The following is a 17622-nucleotide window of genomic DNA, read 5'->3' on the forward strand; positions in this document are numbered from 1 at the left end:
AGATGGCGTGTTCGGCCATGCACAGGCTCTGGGACTCGGGTAAGACGGAATGGGATGATTGTTATGTTAAGCCATATGCATTTCTTTCTTAAGACTATGGTGGTTTCTTTTGTCTGGACATTGCTACAGTCGCCACCACCGCTGGTCGGGGTTTGCACTAATACGCGAATTAAAAATCCCTTCTGGGCATATTCTCTGTTATAATTACCTTGCACTTACTACACTTCCAAATGAGCTTCTTCCCAAAGCCGCGATCTACTTGGCATAAAAGCGACAGCGGAGTTCACGCTTCAACCCTGATTGAGAGGGCGTCGAATCCCTCCGTCATCGCCCGCTGTCCTGTTTGTTGGTGGCACAGGCGAAGGATACCGCAGCGGCGTATGCGGTGAAGTAATTAAGACCAAGTCTTCATCGATCGGAGCCAGCCGCGGAGCCCGCCAAACGTGCAGGCGTCGTCGTCGGGCGCCGGGGCGGGGCCGTTGTAGCCACGGAGGAGGCACCGGGGTTCCACCAAGGTGTGGCGCACTGGGCGCCGTTGAGTGACGGAGCCTGAAATCGCGTTACGTCGTTCCCACTGTCGCTGGATAGGATTGCTGGGAGACACCCCCTTCGGAAGAAGAGATGTTACCGGGCGGGGGTGGTCTACTATTGGCTTAGCGACTCCCAGTTCCTCTCCCTGATGTGCGGGTAATGATCTTTGCTGCAACATATCCTGCGATGCTTCTTTGGGATCACCGTTGCAACTCTTGTGGTATCGCTGGTGCTCCTGATCCAGGCTTGTGGTGTCTCTTGAATATTGGGATGACATCATGCTAAGTCTGAAGTATGCCAATGACTGATTTAGATAATCGGCTGGAAACGTCTTTCGCCATAGGGTATTGACTGGTAGCCCTCACGTCCTATATAAGAGACATGCTCGGGCTCAGGCCTCATGATGATAACGCTAAACTTGCAACATATTCGTTGTTATGAAAAGGAAGCTCTTCCCACCTTTGTTTCTTGTCGTTGAACACGCTAAACATGATTATGAACAGAACGTTAGAGTCGATCAAAACTGGTTAAACTTGACAGGCGTTAGCAAACCCATTATATATTTTATAACATATCTTTCCTTTCCACTTATTAGAAACCGTAATTAGTACCTTCCTGGGTATACATCAGAGCGCTATCCACGCACACATCTTGGCAAGACCCTCTAGTATTCATGGGCTGCCAAGTAAATGTATTCGTCCCCCAACAATGAATCATTGTCTTTGTCTACTTTGTTCTGTGGCCCAACCCTAAGGAACTTCTTGTGATTATGTTTTCAGACTAATGGAGCGCAGACTAGGGCGTACAATTCCATTGTCAATAGTTAATCTACATAACCACGTCTGAAAATCATGCCATTGATTCTCAATCCCTGGGCTGGTTTATAAAGCCTGAGAGAAAGTGTTGTACTTGTCCTCGAGTAGGTAAGAGAAACGCCTTGGGGGAAGATGTATTGCATTGTTGAGACTGTCTTGAAATCAGAAGTGCGCTCCAACTGAATGTTTGGCGAATGCGATGTCAATGTGGTAATTACAGGGCGGACATCCTCGCCCCAGTGCGATACTTTTATGTGTAGTTCTTCGGGATATGAGACATAGTCGAGTTTGCTATGGCGTTTCTCAAGATATTCTAGCAACATACCACTTGGGTTCTTTTCCACTCTTAGTTTTAGGGCTTCGATCCAGTGAGGAATCAAATAGCCACGCCGCTTCCACAAAGCCCCTATAAGGAAACCTCACAGCAGTCTTATGATTGCATCCTTCAGAACCTGAATGGACGGACCCGAGGACATCCATTGCTTCGTGCAGTTCTAGTCGTCAAGGAGCTGGGATCTGTCGAGGACGATGGGGTCGCCGATGGCGTAGCCGTTATGTTGGCCTCGGTTGAAGATGCTGGACTCGTAGCTGGTGGCGATGGGGAGCTGCCGGCGCTGGCATTCCTTTGCCCATGATCGATGCATAATGCGTTGCGACAGTGGAAGGGAACAGTGCGAGGTCCTTCTCTTCCCACTGGACCGTCAACTGGTCGTGCTCGATCCATAGATTCGAGAGCGTGGTGTAGATGTCGGTCGTCGAGATGTTGGGGTCCAGGAGGAAGGGCATGGGCGTAGTGACAGACGATGTGCAGATCCACTGCGGATCCGACTCAGCTGTCGAGAAGCCGCTGTGAGAGATGAGTGAGTGTTCGGTAGAAATTTGTTTGAGGAGTGAAAGCATACCTTTGGCAACAGGCGCCGATCCATCTCGTATTAGCACCGTCGACGCTTAATGTGGAGGAGACGATGCTCATCTGCTTCGGGCACACACCCGGACTGAACGTTGGGTAGGTGTTCGTGTACTGCGGCGGATTGCACCTCGTGAATGATGGGTCAATCCAGCCGCTGCTCGGCGGGTTGGTGCTGGTGCCCCCAATGGGTGTGGGTGATGCAATGAAGACGGCGTAGCGGTTGGCACATTCCGGCGGAGGCGTGAAGACAGTCGTCAGAGCTGCCACAGTATTGGTTGAGACGTCAGCCATGGTGATCTACGGTTTTGGCCTTCCCAAGATGTGCTGATCAGATGGGATTGTAGGTGTAGGTGGGTTGATGCGAGGGCATCACTTATCACTGTACAGTTGACGAAGATGCTGCCCGATGACGGACGCACAAACCACACGTGTAGGTGCTACTCCGGGTGCGTGGCGGGGGCCAACTGAAGGAATGGGAGGCTGGGAGGTTGGGAGGTTGCACTCCTGTGGTGGTATGTAGCGCAACTTCTTCTTTGTTTTTGTTTTAATTCCCTTCTGTACACAACGTACAACGTGACGGGAATTGAGCAGGACGTCGTCCCTGGAATCGTCGCACTTGAACCCACATATTCTTGGCATCTTGTTTGCGATAACTACACTACAGTTTGCCACCCTCTCTGATGCGCGTATAAGCATAATGCCAGCCTTCACGCTTCATGTCCGCTCGAACCTTGTAGTTCTCCTCGGCAATCCTCAGAACATCCTTATCCAGCTCCACGACGTTCATGCCCTCGGCGCGGCCCATCCTGCCAATGGAGCCAACATGCGGGAGTGCTAGCTGACTGAGACCAGCAAAGTTGGTCTTTTCCCCTTCTCAGCAGGCCCGCCGGCGTTGACATAGATGACGGCGCACGTATTCTCGAATGCGCGGGTGACAATAGCGCTGTTCAGGAACTCGGCCTCGCCGTTGTTATTGAGCTCCCAGCCCTCGTCGTTGACATCTCTCATGGTCCAGAACGACGGCACGCAGATGATCTCGGCGCCGTCCGAGATGAGCTCCCGGAACGCCTCGGGGAAAGCGAGATCCCAACATGCTACCATACCTACGCGACCCAGCGGCGTGTCAAACGCCTCGTGCGGCTCGTGTGCCGATGAAACCAAGTGGTGACGCTCCGGGTGCCAGAGATTCTTCTTCTGGTACCGGCCTACGACGTCGCCGCTAGACGAGACGAAATAGGCCACGTTGAGCATTGACGGGCCCTCGCTAGACGTGCTGGTGTCATCGTCGGAGCGGGCTTCAACGATGGTGCCGGGCACGATGCAGATATTGAGCTCTTTGGCGAGCGCCTGGTACTTTTCCAGGTACTTCATAGACTCTATGCATGACTGTCGGAACTGGGGATCGTCCGGCACCCATGAAGTCAGGTGGTACTCGGGCAGCACGGCAAGATGACAGCCCTGCTTCGCCGCATCCTTGATGAAGGCTGTCGCCTTGGCGAAGTTCTCAGCGGGAGCGACGGGCTTTGCGATAAGTTAGCATCACGCTGGCAACCCATGCATCAGACGGTTCGGGTGACGTCAGAGGGCGGCGACGTTCTTGAACACCCTGGGCTTCCTGGAAGTTATCGCAGCATACCTGAGGGTGTAGTTGGATCAGAGCGACTTTGAACACAGGTGCCATGATTGGGAGCAGCAATGTACATCCATATGTCAAGCATCGGGTGTCAGTAACGTGCACTATGTATACCTATGTAATGTAAGATGGCGCAATGAGGGGTCTGGATGCTGGAATCTCTTGTGGGGTCCCGACTCCCGAGCTGGTGGGGGGATCGTGGCATCGTGGGGTGGGCGCTGCGCTGCTGGCTCGGCTGTCGGTACCGAGCAGCCGCGCAACGAGTCCTTTCCCGGGTACATGTCAATACATGTCAATGGCACGACAAGCGCAAGACGATTCGTTGGACCATTCGACTGCGGCTCGATTCTGGCACGGTCGCCATACGACCCCGGGGCAAGTGTGCATGGAGAACTGTGCTTCTCGGCGTGAAAGGTGACCGCTGCAACAACAGCAACAACAGCAACAACAGCGGTGATCAGTCGGCATGGCGCTCGAGGGGCAAGCGGCAGTCGGTGCATCAGATTATCTAGATGCGATGGGACCCCCCCTTGGTCAGCGCGCGCCAAACAGCCAAATGTGCCTCCCGGCCAGACCGTTTTAGGGTTAAGCCTTAATTGCGTGATCTGTTTCGCGACCTTTTGCGACGGCTCTATTCAACAATTGTCCACAATAACTTTTCGAGTCGTTGACGGCCAAATGTCATGTCATCCATTCACCGGGGGTTGCGATGGCGCAATCGCCATGGCTCGTAAAAAGAGTGGCCGTCTTCGGCCGTGACTCTGCTAAGGTTATTTAATTTTCTTTCTCCTGACATAGTGACTGATGCCGTCCTCTTCTCCTTCTCTATCGATACTCGACGTTTCAAGTATCGCTTCACGGTTGCGCCCAACGTCCAAGACTTGCGCTCGTCTGGAGATCTGACACTTCGGACGCTTTCTGGAATTCCATTTCCCGTCTTTCTGTTCATTCGTTTCTCGTCCTGTGACTTTTTGTACCGTGGCCTGCACAAGTAGCCGCCCTAGCGAACCCTTCGTTCGCCGGAATCGCCAGGATGCAGTTGAAGCAGCAGGAAAGCGGTGCTCCTGCCGACCACATCCCCACGACTGATAAGATGGGCAACCGTAACGAGTTCACCAAGCAGTCGTCCAGCCTGCCCTTTGGCCAGCCTGTGCCTCTGTCCTCGATATCGGGTCCTACCTACGTGACCAGCCAGCTGCTGGTTCAGCAAATCGCATATAAGCTTTCCGACAAGATCTTCTCCTATTCGCCCGAGACATTCGACCTCGATGTGGCTGTTAAGACTTGGAGCAAGAACAACGACCAGAACATCCATGGCTACAGCACCAATGTTGTGCCGCTCCAGACTCGTACTGGTGCCGGTGCATTCGCCCTGGGCTACATCTTCTCCAAAGACTTTGACCTGAGCAAACGACACATTCCCCAGACTCTGCTGGCGCCATCGCTGAGCCTGCGCAACCTGCGCTCGTCTCTGGACCAGCTGGCTCTGCTGTACGGTGTTGCCAGCCCCTTCGTAGCCCACATTGCGGCCGCCGACTACGCCAGCAGCGGCGGACTTGTTCCAGAGTACGGCTCCGCGATGCAGCTGGCCGAGGAGCTTGGCCTTGGTTTGGTATCCAGTTCTTCAGCATATGAGGCACAGCACATGTCGCTGTTCGCTACGCTGATGGCCAAGGTCCTTCCTACACTTCACATCTATGATGGCGTCCGCACTTCTCGCGAGACCACCCGCGTCATCGACGTCATAAGTGAGGCTGGCGTTTCCAAGATATACAACACCGTATCGACGGCAGCTGATGCCCTTAACCAACGCCTCGACTCAGCCGGCAAGGTCGTTGAGCTACTGAACTCGTTCAATGGCGAACTTGGCACCGAGTATGAGCTTTTCGAATATAGCGGTCACAAGGAGGCCGAGACCGTTGTTGTTGTCTTTGGCAGCGTCGAGTCTCAGTTGGCCAAGCAGGTAGTCCAGGATCTCGCGGATAAGGGCTTCAAGATCGGTGCCGTGAGCGTCCGGGTCTACCGCCCTTTTGTCGAGGAGGCATTCCTCAAGGTTCTTCCTGCTTCAGCCAACGGTATCATCGTCCTCGGTCAAGTGCACGACTTGTCGGCTGTTGCCGATGCCTCTGTTCAATCTACCCTTTACTCGGATGTCTTCACCTCTGTCTCTTTCACTGATAAGTGGACATCCGCACCTACTGTGATCGATGCCAAGTATGCCGCCTCGGACGTATTCTCGCCTTCATCCTTCACTGCCGCCATCCGCAAGGCTATCGGTAAAGACATTTCGGCCGACGAGAAGACGCAGCTACCTCAGCTAGAAAATGCTGCTCAGTACGTCTTCTGGGATGTCGATGACTCGGTGTCTTTGAACGCACCCATGGTTGTTGGCAATCTGCTATCTCGGGATTCCAGCAACAACGTCTTCGTCAACGAGTCTTATGACAACTTGGTCCAGGGCGGTGTTGTTCGAACCGACTTGCGATCGTCGAAGAAGTCTATCGATGCTCCCTACGCAATCGAAGAGGCTGATGTTGTCTTTGTTGGCGACGAGAAGCTCCTCAAGGAGGTTGCTACTTCACAGACTGTCAAGTCCGGTGGTAAGCTACTGCTGAAGCTACCAAACTTCAAGAACGAAGATGTCGAGAAGCGAGTCCCGGATGCCGTTCGTAAGGATGTCCAGGCTAGAGGCATCGAGCTTCATATCCTGGACTCGGCTCATTCGTCCGCTTTCGAGCATGACAAGAATGTCGCCAGACTGCTTGTCGATCTTGCCTTTCTCCGGGTGGCTTGTCCTGATATCAAGTCTGAGACCTTGCAGCAGCTGGCCACACAGGAGGGCAATGCCGTTACTTTGCAAGAGTGCACCGATGCTCTAGACAAGTGCCTTACTAAATTCGAAGTGCCTGAGACATGGGCTGAAATCAACGCTGAGGCATCCACACCTCTGCCCGCTACGTCGAAGTCCAGCAGCTTTGTCCCCTTTGATAAGCAGGATGTGGAACAAGACATTCAGACCAGCACCTGGACTTCCGCTGCAAAGGGTCTTCTCTTCAAGGAGGCTTACGGAACTGAGATCAGCTTGCGACCTGAACAGACGGTCAAGACATACACTATCTCAGTCAAGGAGAACCGCAGACTGACACCCTCGACCTACGACCGCAACATTTTCCACATTGAATTCGATCTTGGTGACTCCGGCCTTACCTACAAGATCGGCGAGGCACTCGGTATTCATGCCGACAACGACCCGGAACTGGTGCAGGAATTCATCGAAAACTACGGTCTCAATGGCGCCGAGCTCGTACAGGTTCCCGGACGAGACGGCGACTTTATGGAGACTCGCACCGTGTTCCAGTCTTTGATGCAGAACATCGACATCTTCGGAAAGCCACCCAAGCGTTTCTACGAGTCCCTGGCCGAGTTTGCCAGCGATGAGGTCGAGAAGAAGAAATTGGAGAGCCTTGGATCTCAGACCGGCGCTGATGAGTTCAAGAAGCGCAACGAGATTGACACTCTGACATACGCCGATATCTTGGAGGAGTTCCGTTCTGCCCGTCTTAGTTTCACCGACATTGCCCGCCTCGTTGGTCCGCTCAAGCGACGTGAATACTCTATCGCGTCTGCACAGGCGGTCAACCCTGGTGTGGTTGCACTCATGATCGTCGTCGTTAACTGGGTCGATACCAAGGGGCGCGACCGATATGGACAGGCAACCCGTTACCTGAGCCGTCTCCCAGCCGGCAGCACGATCACCGCATCTGTTAAGCCATCGGTCATGAAGCTGCCTACTCGTGACGATGCGCCGCTCATTATGGCCGGTCTCGGAACTGGTTTGGCTCCATTCCGCGCCTTCGTCCAGTACCGTGCCATGCAAAAAGCCCAGGGCAAGGAGATCGGCGAGATCCTCCTCTACCTCGGGTCTCGTCACCAGCGCGAGGAATACCTGTATGGAGAGGAGTGGGAGGCCTATGTCGACGCTGGCGTCATCACTCTGCTTGGTGCCGCCTTCTCGCGTGACCAGCCGCAAAAGATCTACATCCAGGACAGGATGCGGCAAACCATTAACAACATCGTCAAAGCCTACATCACCAACGAGGGCTCATTCTACCTCTGCGGCCCGACGTGGCCTGTGCCTGATGTTACCGAGGTTCTTCAGGAGGCAATTGAGACCGAGGCCCGCACGAGCGGCAAGAAGGTTGACTCGAAGAAGGAAATTGACAGGCTCAAGGAGGAGGGACGTTACGTACTGGAAGTTTACTAGACTTGGCTTTTGTTGAGCGAGCTACATATCTAGACAATCTGGTTTCTCAATTTTACTTGACTATTGTGCCAATCATTATTGCCTCAACTGATCGCATCCTGAAACTTGTGGGTTGGGTCCTCTTTGTGTATTGATAACACACATTAGCTTGCTCAGGATCATGTCCTTTGATATGGCTCCCTCGTTCGAGTGGGTTCAAAGTCCTACGGTCTCGGGTCTTTGTTTGAGGCGAAAGCCAGACGCCTTGTTCCAACATTCCTGCGGTACTGCAGGGAAGTGGGAGAAGCATCATGGCATCCTTCATCTGTCAGAATCAAATGTCTCATAGTCCTGCAGCGGCTGTCCAGTATGGCATCAGAGCAAGGTTCTGAGACTGGTACCAAAGCAGACAGTAGCCTCTCAATCGACACAGCCAGGGCCGAACGCTCCCAGGCGACGGCCAACGACGAAGGACTTTCTAGCGACGAGATAGGCAATCGTACACGCGGAAGTGTTGGCAGTGAGCGGCATCCAAGCCAGATTTGGCTTGACATGTCCGGACAGCAAGAAGGGCCAGTCGGCAATCCCCCTTCTCTGAAGAAACCGCGGCGCAGACTCACTGAGAGCGATACGAGACGACAAAGTTCAATGACAGGCAATGTTTCGGTGCAACGACAACCACCACCACCACCACCACAAGACGGGGCTACCAAAAGCGACCCAGCACACAGAGCCAGTAAACCCTCCACTAGCAGCTCAGAAAATGGAAGAGGCAACATCAATGATGATGACGATGGCTCTACGTGGTCCTGGTCCCCACGGCGACGGCCCTCCTCGCGAGTACGGCCCCGGACACTGGGCCCCGCAGCTGGATTGTCGCCTGCACCCGGATCAATGACCGCGTCGCCAACAATCTCGCGCAGCTTTGCACTCTCAAGGGACAGGCCGACGATTTGCTCCGTCTCTCTAGCCAGATCATGCCTTCAGCCCGTCGCCGTGGCAATTGGGCATTCGCCTTTTCGAAACCGGAATCATCCGCCGGGGCCGAGGCGGGAGAGAAGGAGGGCTTTGATTCTGTTTACGACGAGAGCCTCGAACGGCTCACGGCGGAGCCCGACATCCTCGTCGCCGAGCTACGGGCCCTACAAAAGGCGCTCGGCACGACCCTGCCAGCATCGCGCCGCATCTCGGCCGATTTGGGAAACTTAACGAGCGCGAGCGGGAGTGTAAGTAGTGGCGGTGGCAGTAGTCGTCCGACAGGCACGGACGTAGATCTCGAGGCCTTGAGCAGACGGTGGACTGCGCTCTCGGAGCGCGTCGCGAGCCTGTCCTCGCACCTGGACAAGATCGTCGAGGTCACCGCCGAGGCGTGTCGCAAGTCAGGCAGGCACCCGGAGAGGCCCAGACTAGTGGCGAGGCTCAAGGAGCTGGTGGCCGAAGCTCAGCAGGGGATCATGTCGGCGGAATACGAGGATGCGACGCTCAATCGGGTTCTGGAGCAGGTTTATGCCGAAGATCGGTCGGGGCCGGGGGTCCCCTCAGGCGGCGGCTCGTGGAAGCTGGGGCAGAACCCAGTGGTATTTATATCGACGACTGTAGCTGAGGCGCTCCGGGCCGCGCCCGTGCCCACATTGGTGTCGGAGACGGCCGGAAAGATAGTGAGGACCTTGGGAGGGGCTGCTGGCAGTGTGGTCGAGCAGTTGGCCTGGATCCCACGCACATTCTTCTTGTCCGGGGCACTTGTGTACTTGAGAGTGTATCTCGTTTCGATGATGGTGGCACTGCCATTGGCATTCTACTACTTTGAGGCCCCCCGGAGATATATTATTCAAGATAGGAGAAAATAGAGAGCATCCTGCAGTAGCTGGTCCATTCATTCGTGGGGGAAATGGCGACCAGATCGGACCAGGACCAGGGTAGCAGCCGCTAAAAACGTTGGTGAATTGACGCAGCGTCCGATCGGCCGCCATCATTCCGATCCTCGTGTTGTTGTCTCGGACATAAGGCCGCCTACTTGCTTATGCGCTTGGGACACACTTTTCCAGGTGCCAGGCTGGCTTCCTCTCCTTTCCCTAGCCAGCTACCAGGTAGCCAGGTAGCCATGGAGGCTCTGTCAATCGGTGGCGCAGTGCTCTTGGGGCTTTTCGTAGCGTATGCGATATGGTCGTACAGTCGCGCCTCGCGTAGGAGGGTATGTCTGCTTCTTCCTTCACGTCCATCGGGTGATCTGTGAGCAGGCGACTGACGCATGCGTGGCCCGCAGGTACCTGGTGTCCATGGCATGGGCTATGGGCCTTCACCCTTCTTTGCGTCTTGGCGCGGTGCCATCAAGTTCATGCTGAGGCCGCGGTACTACCTCCTGAAAGGCTATAGGAGATACAAATCCAGCTATTTCAAGATCGCAACGCTCAGGGAGGAGTACATACTCGTCTCGGACAAGGCCAAGATATCCGAGGTAAGCACCTTGAACCGAATCGCCATCCATACAGGCACAGACACTGACCTCCATACCCAAGTTGCTTGCAGCTCCTAGCCATGTGCTCAGCTTCGTCGACGTAGTGGTTGATGTAAGTCGATGAAGTCCACATTTGGCACGCCACACGCCGTTTAGACATTAGGATCTTGCCAGCTTACCCTTTCTCTTCTTCTACATGCAGGAGACTCAGGCGACATGGACGCTGGGAAACAACCCGCCGTGGCACCTTGGTCTTATATCTGGGAGATTGACCCAGAATGCTGACACGCTAACCCCAGGCCTTGTGAGAGAGATCAACGATGCCCTAGATAAGTATTTGGGATCTCCTCAAGGTTTGCGTCATCCACCTAGGAACGTCTTCGTCTACGGCATGCTAATCTGCAGTCAGACTTCGCTCCTGTTGCTCTCCACAATGTGGTGCAGAAGGTCGTCGCCCAAGCTGTCAGTTATGCATTTGTTGGACATCCGTTGTGTAGGTAAGACATGCCTGGCTTGAACTACATTGTCTGACTTGTGTCCCAGGCAGAGATGAAGTCTATCTTGGGAACGTACGAGCCTTCAGGAGGTCCGTACTCGTTTCAGCCCAGTTGATCAGGTCTTTTCCCGACTCGTGGAAACCGTATGTAGCCCATATAGCCCCCTGATTAGCACATTGATTTGTGAAGGATATGAGTTAATCACTATATAGTTATCTAATCCGTCTCACACCGGCATGGAGACGGCGCAAGTATGCAGAGGAGCTGATGCAAAGCGTCGTACTTGCCAGGCTCCGCGCCAAATACAAAGCAAAGGAGGATAAACCAGCTGATCTACTCCAAGGATTTGCCGACACGGCGCCTAGTCGTGAAAGGACCGTCACCAAGACCGTGGAGCGCGTCATGGAAATAAACCTGGCGGCTATACACACAACAAGTTCGGTAAGCTTTGTTTGCAATCACAAAGGGGCGGCCCGGGAGCTAACAAGTCACCGAATGCGTCTTTGGCCGACAGATCTTGACTGCCGCCATGACGCAGATTGCTCTTTTGCCGGATTTGTACATAACGGCACTCAGGCAGGATATACTGCCCCTTCGTGAAAATGGGGCCATCACACACAAAACGATACATGATGCGACCAAGTTGGACAGCTTCGTACGCGAGGCTGGAAGGCTGAGTCCTGTGTCTATGAGTCCGTGGCACTTCTGCCCAGCCCCTCTGGATCTAGCTGACCACCGTTTCGAGTAGTTGGTCTGATTCGTACTGTTCGAAAGGACTTCCGTTTTCGGGACGGCACTACGATTCCCAAGGGAATTCGTATAGGGGTTCCAACTGTAGCTATCCACCAGAACGCAGCTCTTTACCCCGACCCCGATCGGTTCGACGGTTTCCGGTTTAGTAAGCTGCGCGAGGAAAGCCCTGCCGACCCTCTAAGATACGAGGCTTCCAGCGCTGGGTTCGACTATCTCACATTTGGCTATGGCAAACATGTTTGGTATGTTCACATTCCCCGTGTTCTATGGTCACAGGAGAAACCCTGGTGGACGCTCTGCTCTGTATATTTGGTTTCAAGGAGCCGTAGACGATTGCTAACAAGACCCGAGTAGCCCCGGCCGTTTCTTTGCTACCGATCTCATGAAACTTGTCCTGGCCGTCACGGTACTCCGCTACGATATCAAATTGCCGCCGGATGTGAAGCCGCATAAGCGCTATTTCAGCCACCACGAGATACCTGATTTCAACCTGCAGGTTTTAGTCAGGGCTACTGGAAAGCGGTAATCTGCTTTGATGGAGTTAACGTGGTATTAAGTTCTGATAGCCCGGAAGAAATATACGATGCTAGCATCGTCAATACTTCCGGAGTTAAACACTCGGCGCCGGTGATACGCCGTATGTGAGATGGGTAGGCTTAGAAATCGAACAAGCCAATTAGTCAGTTAAATCCGAGCAACGATGCAGAGGCCGGCTATTTGCCAAGTCGGCCTTGGAATTCAACCGACCCCTTCTGCGATAGCATGTTTTCATAGAGGTCGGGTCGGAATCGGTAGTTACAAAGCCCGTTACGAGTTGCAAGGCTCGAAATGCGACGAGGGATTCGGCGTGACGGCGGTGCGGGATGGCGCGTAAGCCGGCTTACACGTTCTGTTCTACGGGACTGCACATGTATTTAAAGGAACTAGTCCGTGGTCGTGTCTGCCCAGGGAATTCCATCAGCAAACTGCTTGCGTATACATACACAGCCCACGTACTCCCGCCACCATCCATAATGCGCGTCTTCGTGACAGGCTCCACCGGCTTCGTTGGCACCGCCGTCGTCAACGAGCTGCTCTCCGCCGGCCACACCGTCGTAGGCCTGACGCGCAGCGACCAGGGCGTCGCCCAGCTTGAAGGCCTCCACAAGGGGACCGGCGCCGTCGAGGCCCTGCGGGGCACCATCGAGGACCTGGACCTACTGCAACGGACCGCGGCGGCGAGCGACGCGGTTCTGCACCTGGCCTTCCATCATGACTTCTCCAAGTTCGCCGAGGCGTGCGCCATGGACCGCGCCGCCATCGCCGCCCTGGCCGCGGGGCTCGAGGGCACCGGCAAGCCGCTGGTCGTGACGACGGGCTGCGGCCTGTTGACGGCCGGTATCATGGGCACCGAGGACGACGGGCCGGACGCCGCGCACCCCTGGTCCGTCCTGCGGGGCCAGTCCGAGACGCTGACCCTCGGTCTCGCTGCCGACAAGGGCGTCCGCGCCATGGTCATCCGCCTCGCGCCCACGACGCACGGCCCCGGCACCTCGGGCTTCATGAGTATCCTGGTCGGCACAGCCCTGCGCAAGGGTACCGCGGCCTACGTCGGCGATGGCCGGAACGCCTGGTGTGCGTGCCACCGCGACGACGCCGCTCGGCTGTACCGGCTGGCCATGGAAAAAGGCAGGGCCGGGGCCGTGTATCACGCCGTGGCCGAGGAGGCCGTGGCCCTCAAGGACCTCACGGACGCCATTGGGGGTCAGCTGGGCCTGCCTGTCGTCAGCATCAGCCCCGACGAGGTCCCGGCCCACTTCGGCTGGTTCGCCTTAGCCGGCACCGACCACAGAGCATCAAGCGTAAAGACCCGACAGGAGCTGGGATGGAACCCCGCTGGCCCAACCGTGGTTGAGGACGCTGGTGTCATTGTTGACTATGTCAAGACGCATGGTTCCCCTGTCTGAAGCAGCTAGCTGCCTACCTACCAGCTGAAGACACAATATGGATTAGTTCACGAAAGAGGCAAATTATCCAAATGCGGAAGATAGTTGTTATGTCATTATTCTCTACCAGTATCATTACGGATTCGTGAAGTATGTGCGCCTTAAATGCTCCGCATAGGCTGCTCAGCGCAAGTGCACTCTTCTTTTAGCCATGCCCAGATCCTCTGAATATACGAGCGAAGGGGGTTACCAGAGATCGCTGTCACATTCCGAACGGCCTTGAGTAGCGGATCGACCAGCAGACTTCTAGTCTCGCTGCTGTCGGGAGGCCGCTCCTTCACGTACAGCCTCCAGGATGAGGTCCTTTGCGACCTCACATCCTTCGCGAGATCCGTTGATCTCAATCGCCTCATCGCGCGCCTGGTCACGAGGGACCGTGATCTTGCAACCACTCTGCTTGCGGATGGCATTGACCTTGGAGCCACCTTGACCGATAACATAACGGTAGGTCGAAGGGTCGGGAAGAACAAGGTAGCCAGTAGCTGTGTTCTTCTGTGCTTGCTCCAGGGCCGTGGCGATCAGCTTTTTGACACGTTCCACGTTCTCCGGGTTGCCCCTGAGCACCCAAGGAATATCGCCTTCTTCGGTAGAGGCGGTTTCGACAATGTTCCACGAGTGAGCTTCGGCAGCCTGCTCGGGATCGTCGGTAATCAATGGCGTCGGGCCGCTGTTAGCCCGAGCACTCGAGGCCTTGGCCTTGGGCGGCGTCGACTGGCCTGCATGGTCCACGGTAACCTTGTGGTCATTACGCAGCTTCCGGAAGAAAGCACCATTGTCTGAGATGGCGTTGTGGTACTTTCGCGGCACTTGGACTGTCTCGCCCTGCTGCTCCTTGATCGAAGAAAGAATATGCTCTTTAGCCTTCTCGACATCCTCGGGTTTGCCGACGACCTTGACGCCGGTCTGCCCGCTACCCTGCCGTGGGATATCAATTGAGACCTTGAATTCGGACTCGGTCTTTCGCTTTGCTTCGCCCCCGCGTCCTATCAAAGTTCGGTGCTTCTCGACGGGCACTTCAACTACTTCGGAAACCTGGCTTGCTCGTTCGGAGACCATGGCCTCGATACTGGCGACGATCTTGTCAACAACATCAGTACGACCCTCGATCTTGATCAAGTTGCCGTCAGTGTCCTGCTTGGGAAACTGAATTGTCCTGGCTTGTAGCCGCCTATCATCGGGACCACCGGCCTTGACAATGATGTCCCGCAGTGTAGCGCCTAGAGTCAGGTCAGTATAGATACGCTCGAATTTGCACAATGGAACACAATATGATGCTCACCACCAGGCCCAATCAGGATCTTGTGCCATTGCCTGTCAACATCAATGGTCTTGGTGACAGTGTCGTCGAAAATCGCCCTCTTCTCCTCGAGAAGCTTCTTGGCTGCCGCCACTTGGGTCTTCGTACCCTTGATCTGGACATCGACCAAAGTGTTCTCATCCTCATTGCGCTCATTGGGGATGTCAATCTTGGCGCCTGTAGCCGAGCGCAACTCGTCCATGGCAGAACCGCCGGACCCAATCAGGGATGGCAACTGCTTCTGTTGGACTGTAACGGTGTCGATGAACGAGTTGTTCTTCAAGAATTGGTAGAGCTCCCACACTTCGTCGCGAGCCGAGTCGCAACCCTTCTTGGGCCCTCGGATAACAACTTCATCAGCACCCTGCTGGCGGCGCGGCTTGCCGGCCTCGCTAGCAGCGTCAGCAGCAGCGTCAGCAGCATCACCACCCGATTCATCATCCTTGCCAGCGCGCGCAGTCCGGGGGAAGTTGATATGAACACTGTAGCGAGTCTGAAGACGACCGATTTGGCTACCTTGGGCGCCAATCAGCTCACGATGGAACTTGGGCTCGATCTTCAGGGTGTGGGTAGTCTCGTCGGCCCAGGTACGAGCCAAGGAGTTGATGTAAGACCTGGCACGCTCGGCCTTTGCCTTAGGTCCCTTCAGCTCAACCTCGCCATTTTGTACTTGGATATCGACGTCGAATTTCTCGCGCAACTCATTGATATGGCTACCACCCTTTCCGATCAAGTGGTTTGCGAACTTTTGAGGGAAGTCGAATTTCAAGATGAAGCCACGCTCCTTCTCGTCCTCCTTCTCCTGCTCGACGAAAGTTTTGGACTTGGAAGCCAGGGATTCGACAGCCGTGGTGGGTCCACGCATAGTGACCGTAGTACCCTTCACGCTCACACGGACGGGAATATCACCGGCACTACGGACCGTAGCATCCTGCTCCTTCTTGATGTACTTGCGCAGCTTCTCGTGGAACTTGGTGGGCACCTCGAGGGTCTCAGCCTTGATTTGTTCTTGCTTTCCAATAAGATCAAGGATGTGCTTGCGGGCTGCCTCGAGACCTTGCTGGAACGTTTTTAGTTCTTGCGCAGTGGGTGCCTTCTGAGGGACCTGGTAGGGTTCGGACCCGGCCTCTCCTTCGTAGACCAGGAGTACAGGGTAAGAAGCTTGGCCAGCCTCGGGCACAACGAGATGGACACCATAGTCTGACTGGACCTTGGGCTTGACATCGCTTCGCAGGTAGGCGTGGAAAAATGGGTCGACAGGCACAGTAGTCAGCCTGGAGGGAGGAAGCCCGCTGACAATTGAGGAAACCTCCTTTTGCGCTTTGATGATGTTTTTGGCGTCTCGGGCAAAAAGTTCCCCAAGGCGAGGTTACACCGTCGATAAACGGAGTGGTAACATGAATCTTGTGGAGCTTCTCGATACGCTCGATCTCCCTGCGCTGTCTCAGGTAACGAGAAACATCCCGAGAATAGGCTGACGCTCCACCAGCGGCATGCTTGTGAGAACGGCTAACGTCCATAGGCGAAGAGCTGATGCTCATGGCGAGATCCATAGCCTTTTCTAAACCAAGGGTTACGGCATCTTGGTCCAAACCGATGACAGTCACTGCCTCAGCGCTGTCGTCGGTAGGCAAAAGGATAACACAGTTGGTCTCAGCAAAGAAATCGTCCATAGGAATGCCGCGATCGCCAATGATGAACTGGTGACGAGTCCGAGCAATGTCAACTTGATCCATCTGCAGCTGGTTTTGAAGCTCTTGGGAGCGGCGTTCGATAGCTGCGCGGGCGGCAGCTACGGCAGCACGATCACCGGCAAGCTGAATGTGGTTGTCGTTGTTGGCCGCTGCAAACAGGGGGCGTTCGCCTGCATTAGGAATAGCAGGAATCGGATGGGTCCAGGGTTGGTGGGGAGGGATACGAATTTGTACACCATGGCCGGACTCAAGAGCCTCGCGACTGCTGTTGTTTGCGCCTGCAATGAAGGGGTAAAACTCGGCAGGAATCGACTTGAGCTTGGTGCTAACGTTGGAAGAGCGTTCGCCAGTGATTCTATTGATGGCGTCCGAGCAGCGGCAGCAGTAATAGTGTTGCCTTCGACAAGGACATCAACCATAGCATCGTCATCATCGTCATCGGCGGCATCGTCAGCCTTGGGCATCTGTATCCTGGCGCCCGTCCTCTCTTGAATTGACTTGATTGTGGAGCCCTGCTTTCCGATCACATGAGCCCTAGTCGAGCGAGGGATGGGGACCTTAATTGTCTGCTTGGTGCCAATCTGCTGTACCAAGTCCCGGATGGCTTGTTGCGCCTTGTCCTGGGGACCGGTAGCATCGATACGAAGGCGCCCATTGCTGATATTCGAGGTGGCCAAAACAGCGCGAGACTTGCGGTTGATGTCCTTTACGATGTCGGGAATAGGGCGCTTGAGCTGGTTACGGGGCAGGATGAATTGCGGCTCAATGGTAACAGTCTCGACGTGGCGTCCGGGGATAGACATGTTAGG

At 55.0% G+C, this 17622-nt stretch overlaps 6 protein-coding genes across 6 annotated transcripts; 3 read left to right on the forward strand and 3 right to left on the reverse strand.

The window, feature by feature from the left end:
- Window positions 1-1898: 1898 nt before the first annotated feature.
- Window positions 1899-2547, reverse strand: PG998_007838 (uncharacterized protein; the record flags this gene model as incomplete). Its single annotated transcript, XM_066874654.1, has 2 exons — window positions 1899-2193; window positions 2249-2547. The coding sequence occupies 2 exons, from the start codon at window positions 2545-2547 to the stop codon at window positions 1899-1901; spliced, it is 594 nt and encodes a 197-aa protein (XP_066730599.1).
- A 367-nt stretch (window positions 2548-2914) lies between these two features.
- On the reverse strand, window positions 2915-3937 carry PG998_007839 (nitrilase; the record flags this gene model as incomplete). Its single annotated transcript, XM_066874655.1, has 3 exons — window positions 2915-3098; window positions 3170-3777; window positions 3893-3937. 3 exons carry the CDS (start codon window positions 3935-3937, stop codon window positions 2915-2917), a joined length of 837 nt encoding a protein of 278 aa, XP_066730600.1.
- Window positions 3938-4922: 985 nt separating this feature from the next.
- Window positions 4923-8153, forward strand: PG998_007840 (sulfite reductase flavoprotein component; the record flags this gene model as incomplete). Its single annotated transcript, XM_066874656.1, has 1 exon — window positions 4923-8153. The coding sequence occupies one exon, from the start codon at window positions 4923-4925 to the stop codon at window positions 8151-8153; it is 3231 nt and encodes a 1076-aa protein (XP_066730601.1).
- Window positions 8154-8501: 348 nt separating this feature from the next.
- PG998_007841 (uncharacterized protein) lies at window positions 8502-12363 on the forward strand (the record flags this gene model as incomplete). The annotated part of the gene is made up of 11 exons (XM_066874657.1): window positions 8502-8938; window positions 9001-9790; window positions 10396-10587; window positions 10649-10699; window positions 10751-10940; window positions 10997-11080; window positions 11131-11227; window positions 11297-11525; window positions 11599-11776; window positions 11833-12079; window positions 12192-12363. 11 exons carry the CDS (start codon window positions 8502-8504, stop codon window positions 12361-12363), a joined length of 2667 nt encoding a protein of 888 aa, XP_066730602.1.
- A 487-nt stretch (window positions 12364-12850) lies between these two features.
- PG998_007842 (oxidoreductase) lies at window positions 12851-13783 on the forward strand (the record flags this gene model as incomplete). Its single annotated transcript, XM_066874658.1, has 1 exon — window positions 12851-13783. The coding sequence occupies one exon, from the start codon at window positions 12851-12853 to the stop codon at window positions 13781-13783; it is 933 nt and encodes a 310-aa protein (XP_066730603.1).
- Window positions 13784-14068: 285 nt separating this feature from the next.
- On the reverse strand, window positions 14069-17616 carry PG998_007843 (uncharacterized protein; the record flags this gene model as incomplete). Its single annotated transcript, XM_066874659.1, has 4 exons — window positions 14069-15039; window positions 15102-16411; window positions 16506-17075; window positions 17144-17616. 4 exons carry the CDS (start codon window positions 17614-17616, stop codon window positions 14069-14071), a joined length of 3324 nt encoding a protein of 1107 aa, XP_066730604.1.
- Window positions 17617-17622: the final 6 nt, after the last annotated feature.

This window comes from Apiospora kogelbergensis (genome assembly GCF_038363985.1).
Source record: "Apiospora kogelbergensis strain CBS 113332 chromosome Unknown utg000005l_segment0_segment0, whole genome shotgun sequence".
Classification (NCBI taxonomy): Eukaryota; Fungi; Ascomycota; class Sordariomycetes; order Amphisphaeriales; family Apiosporaceae; genus Apiospora; species Apiospora kogelbergensis.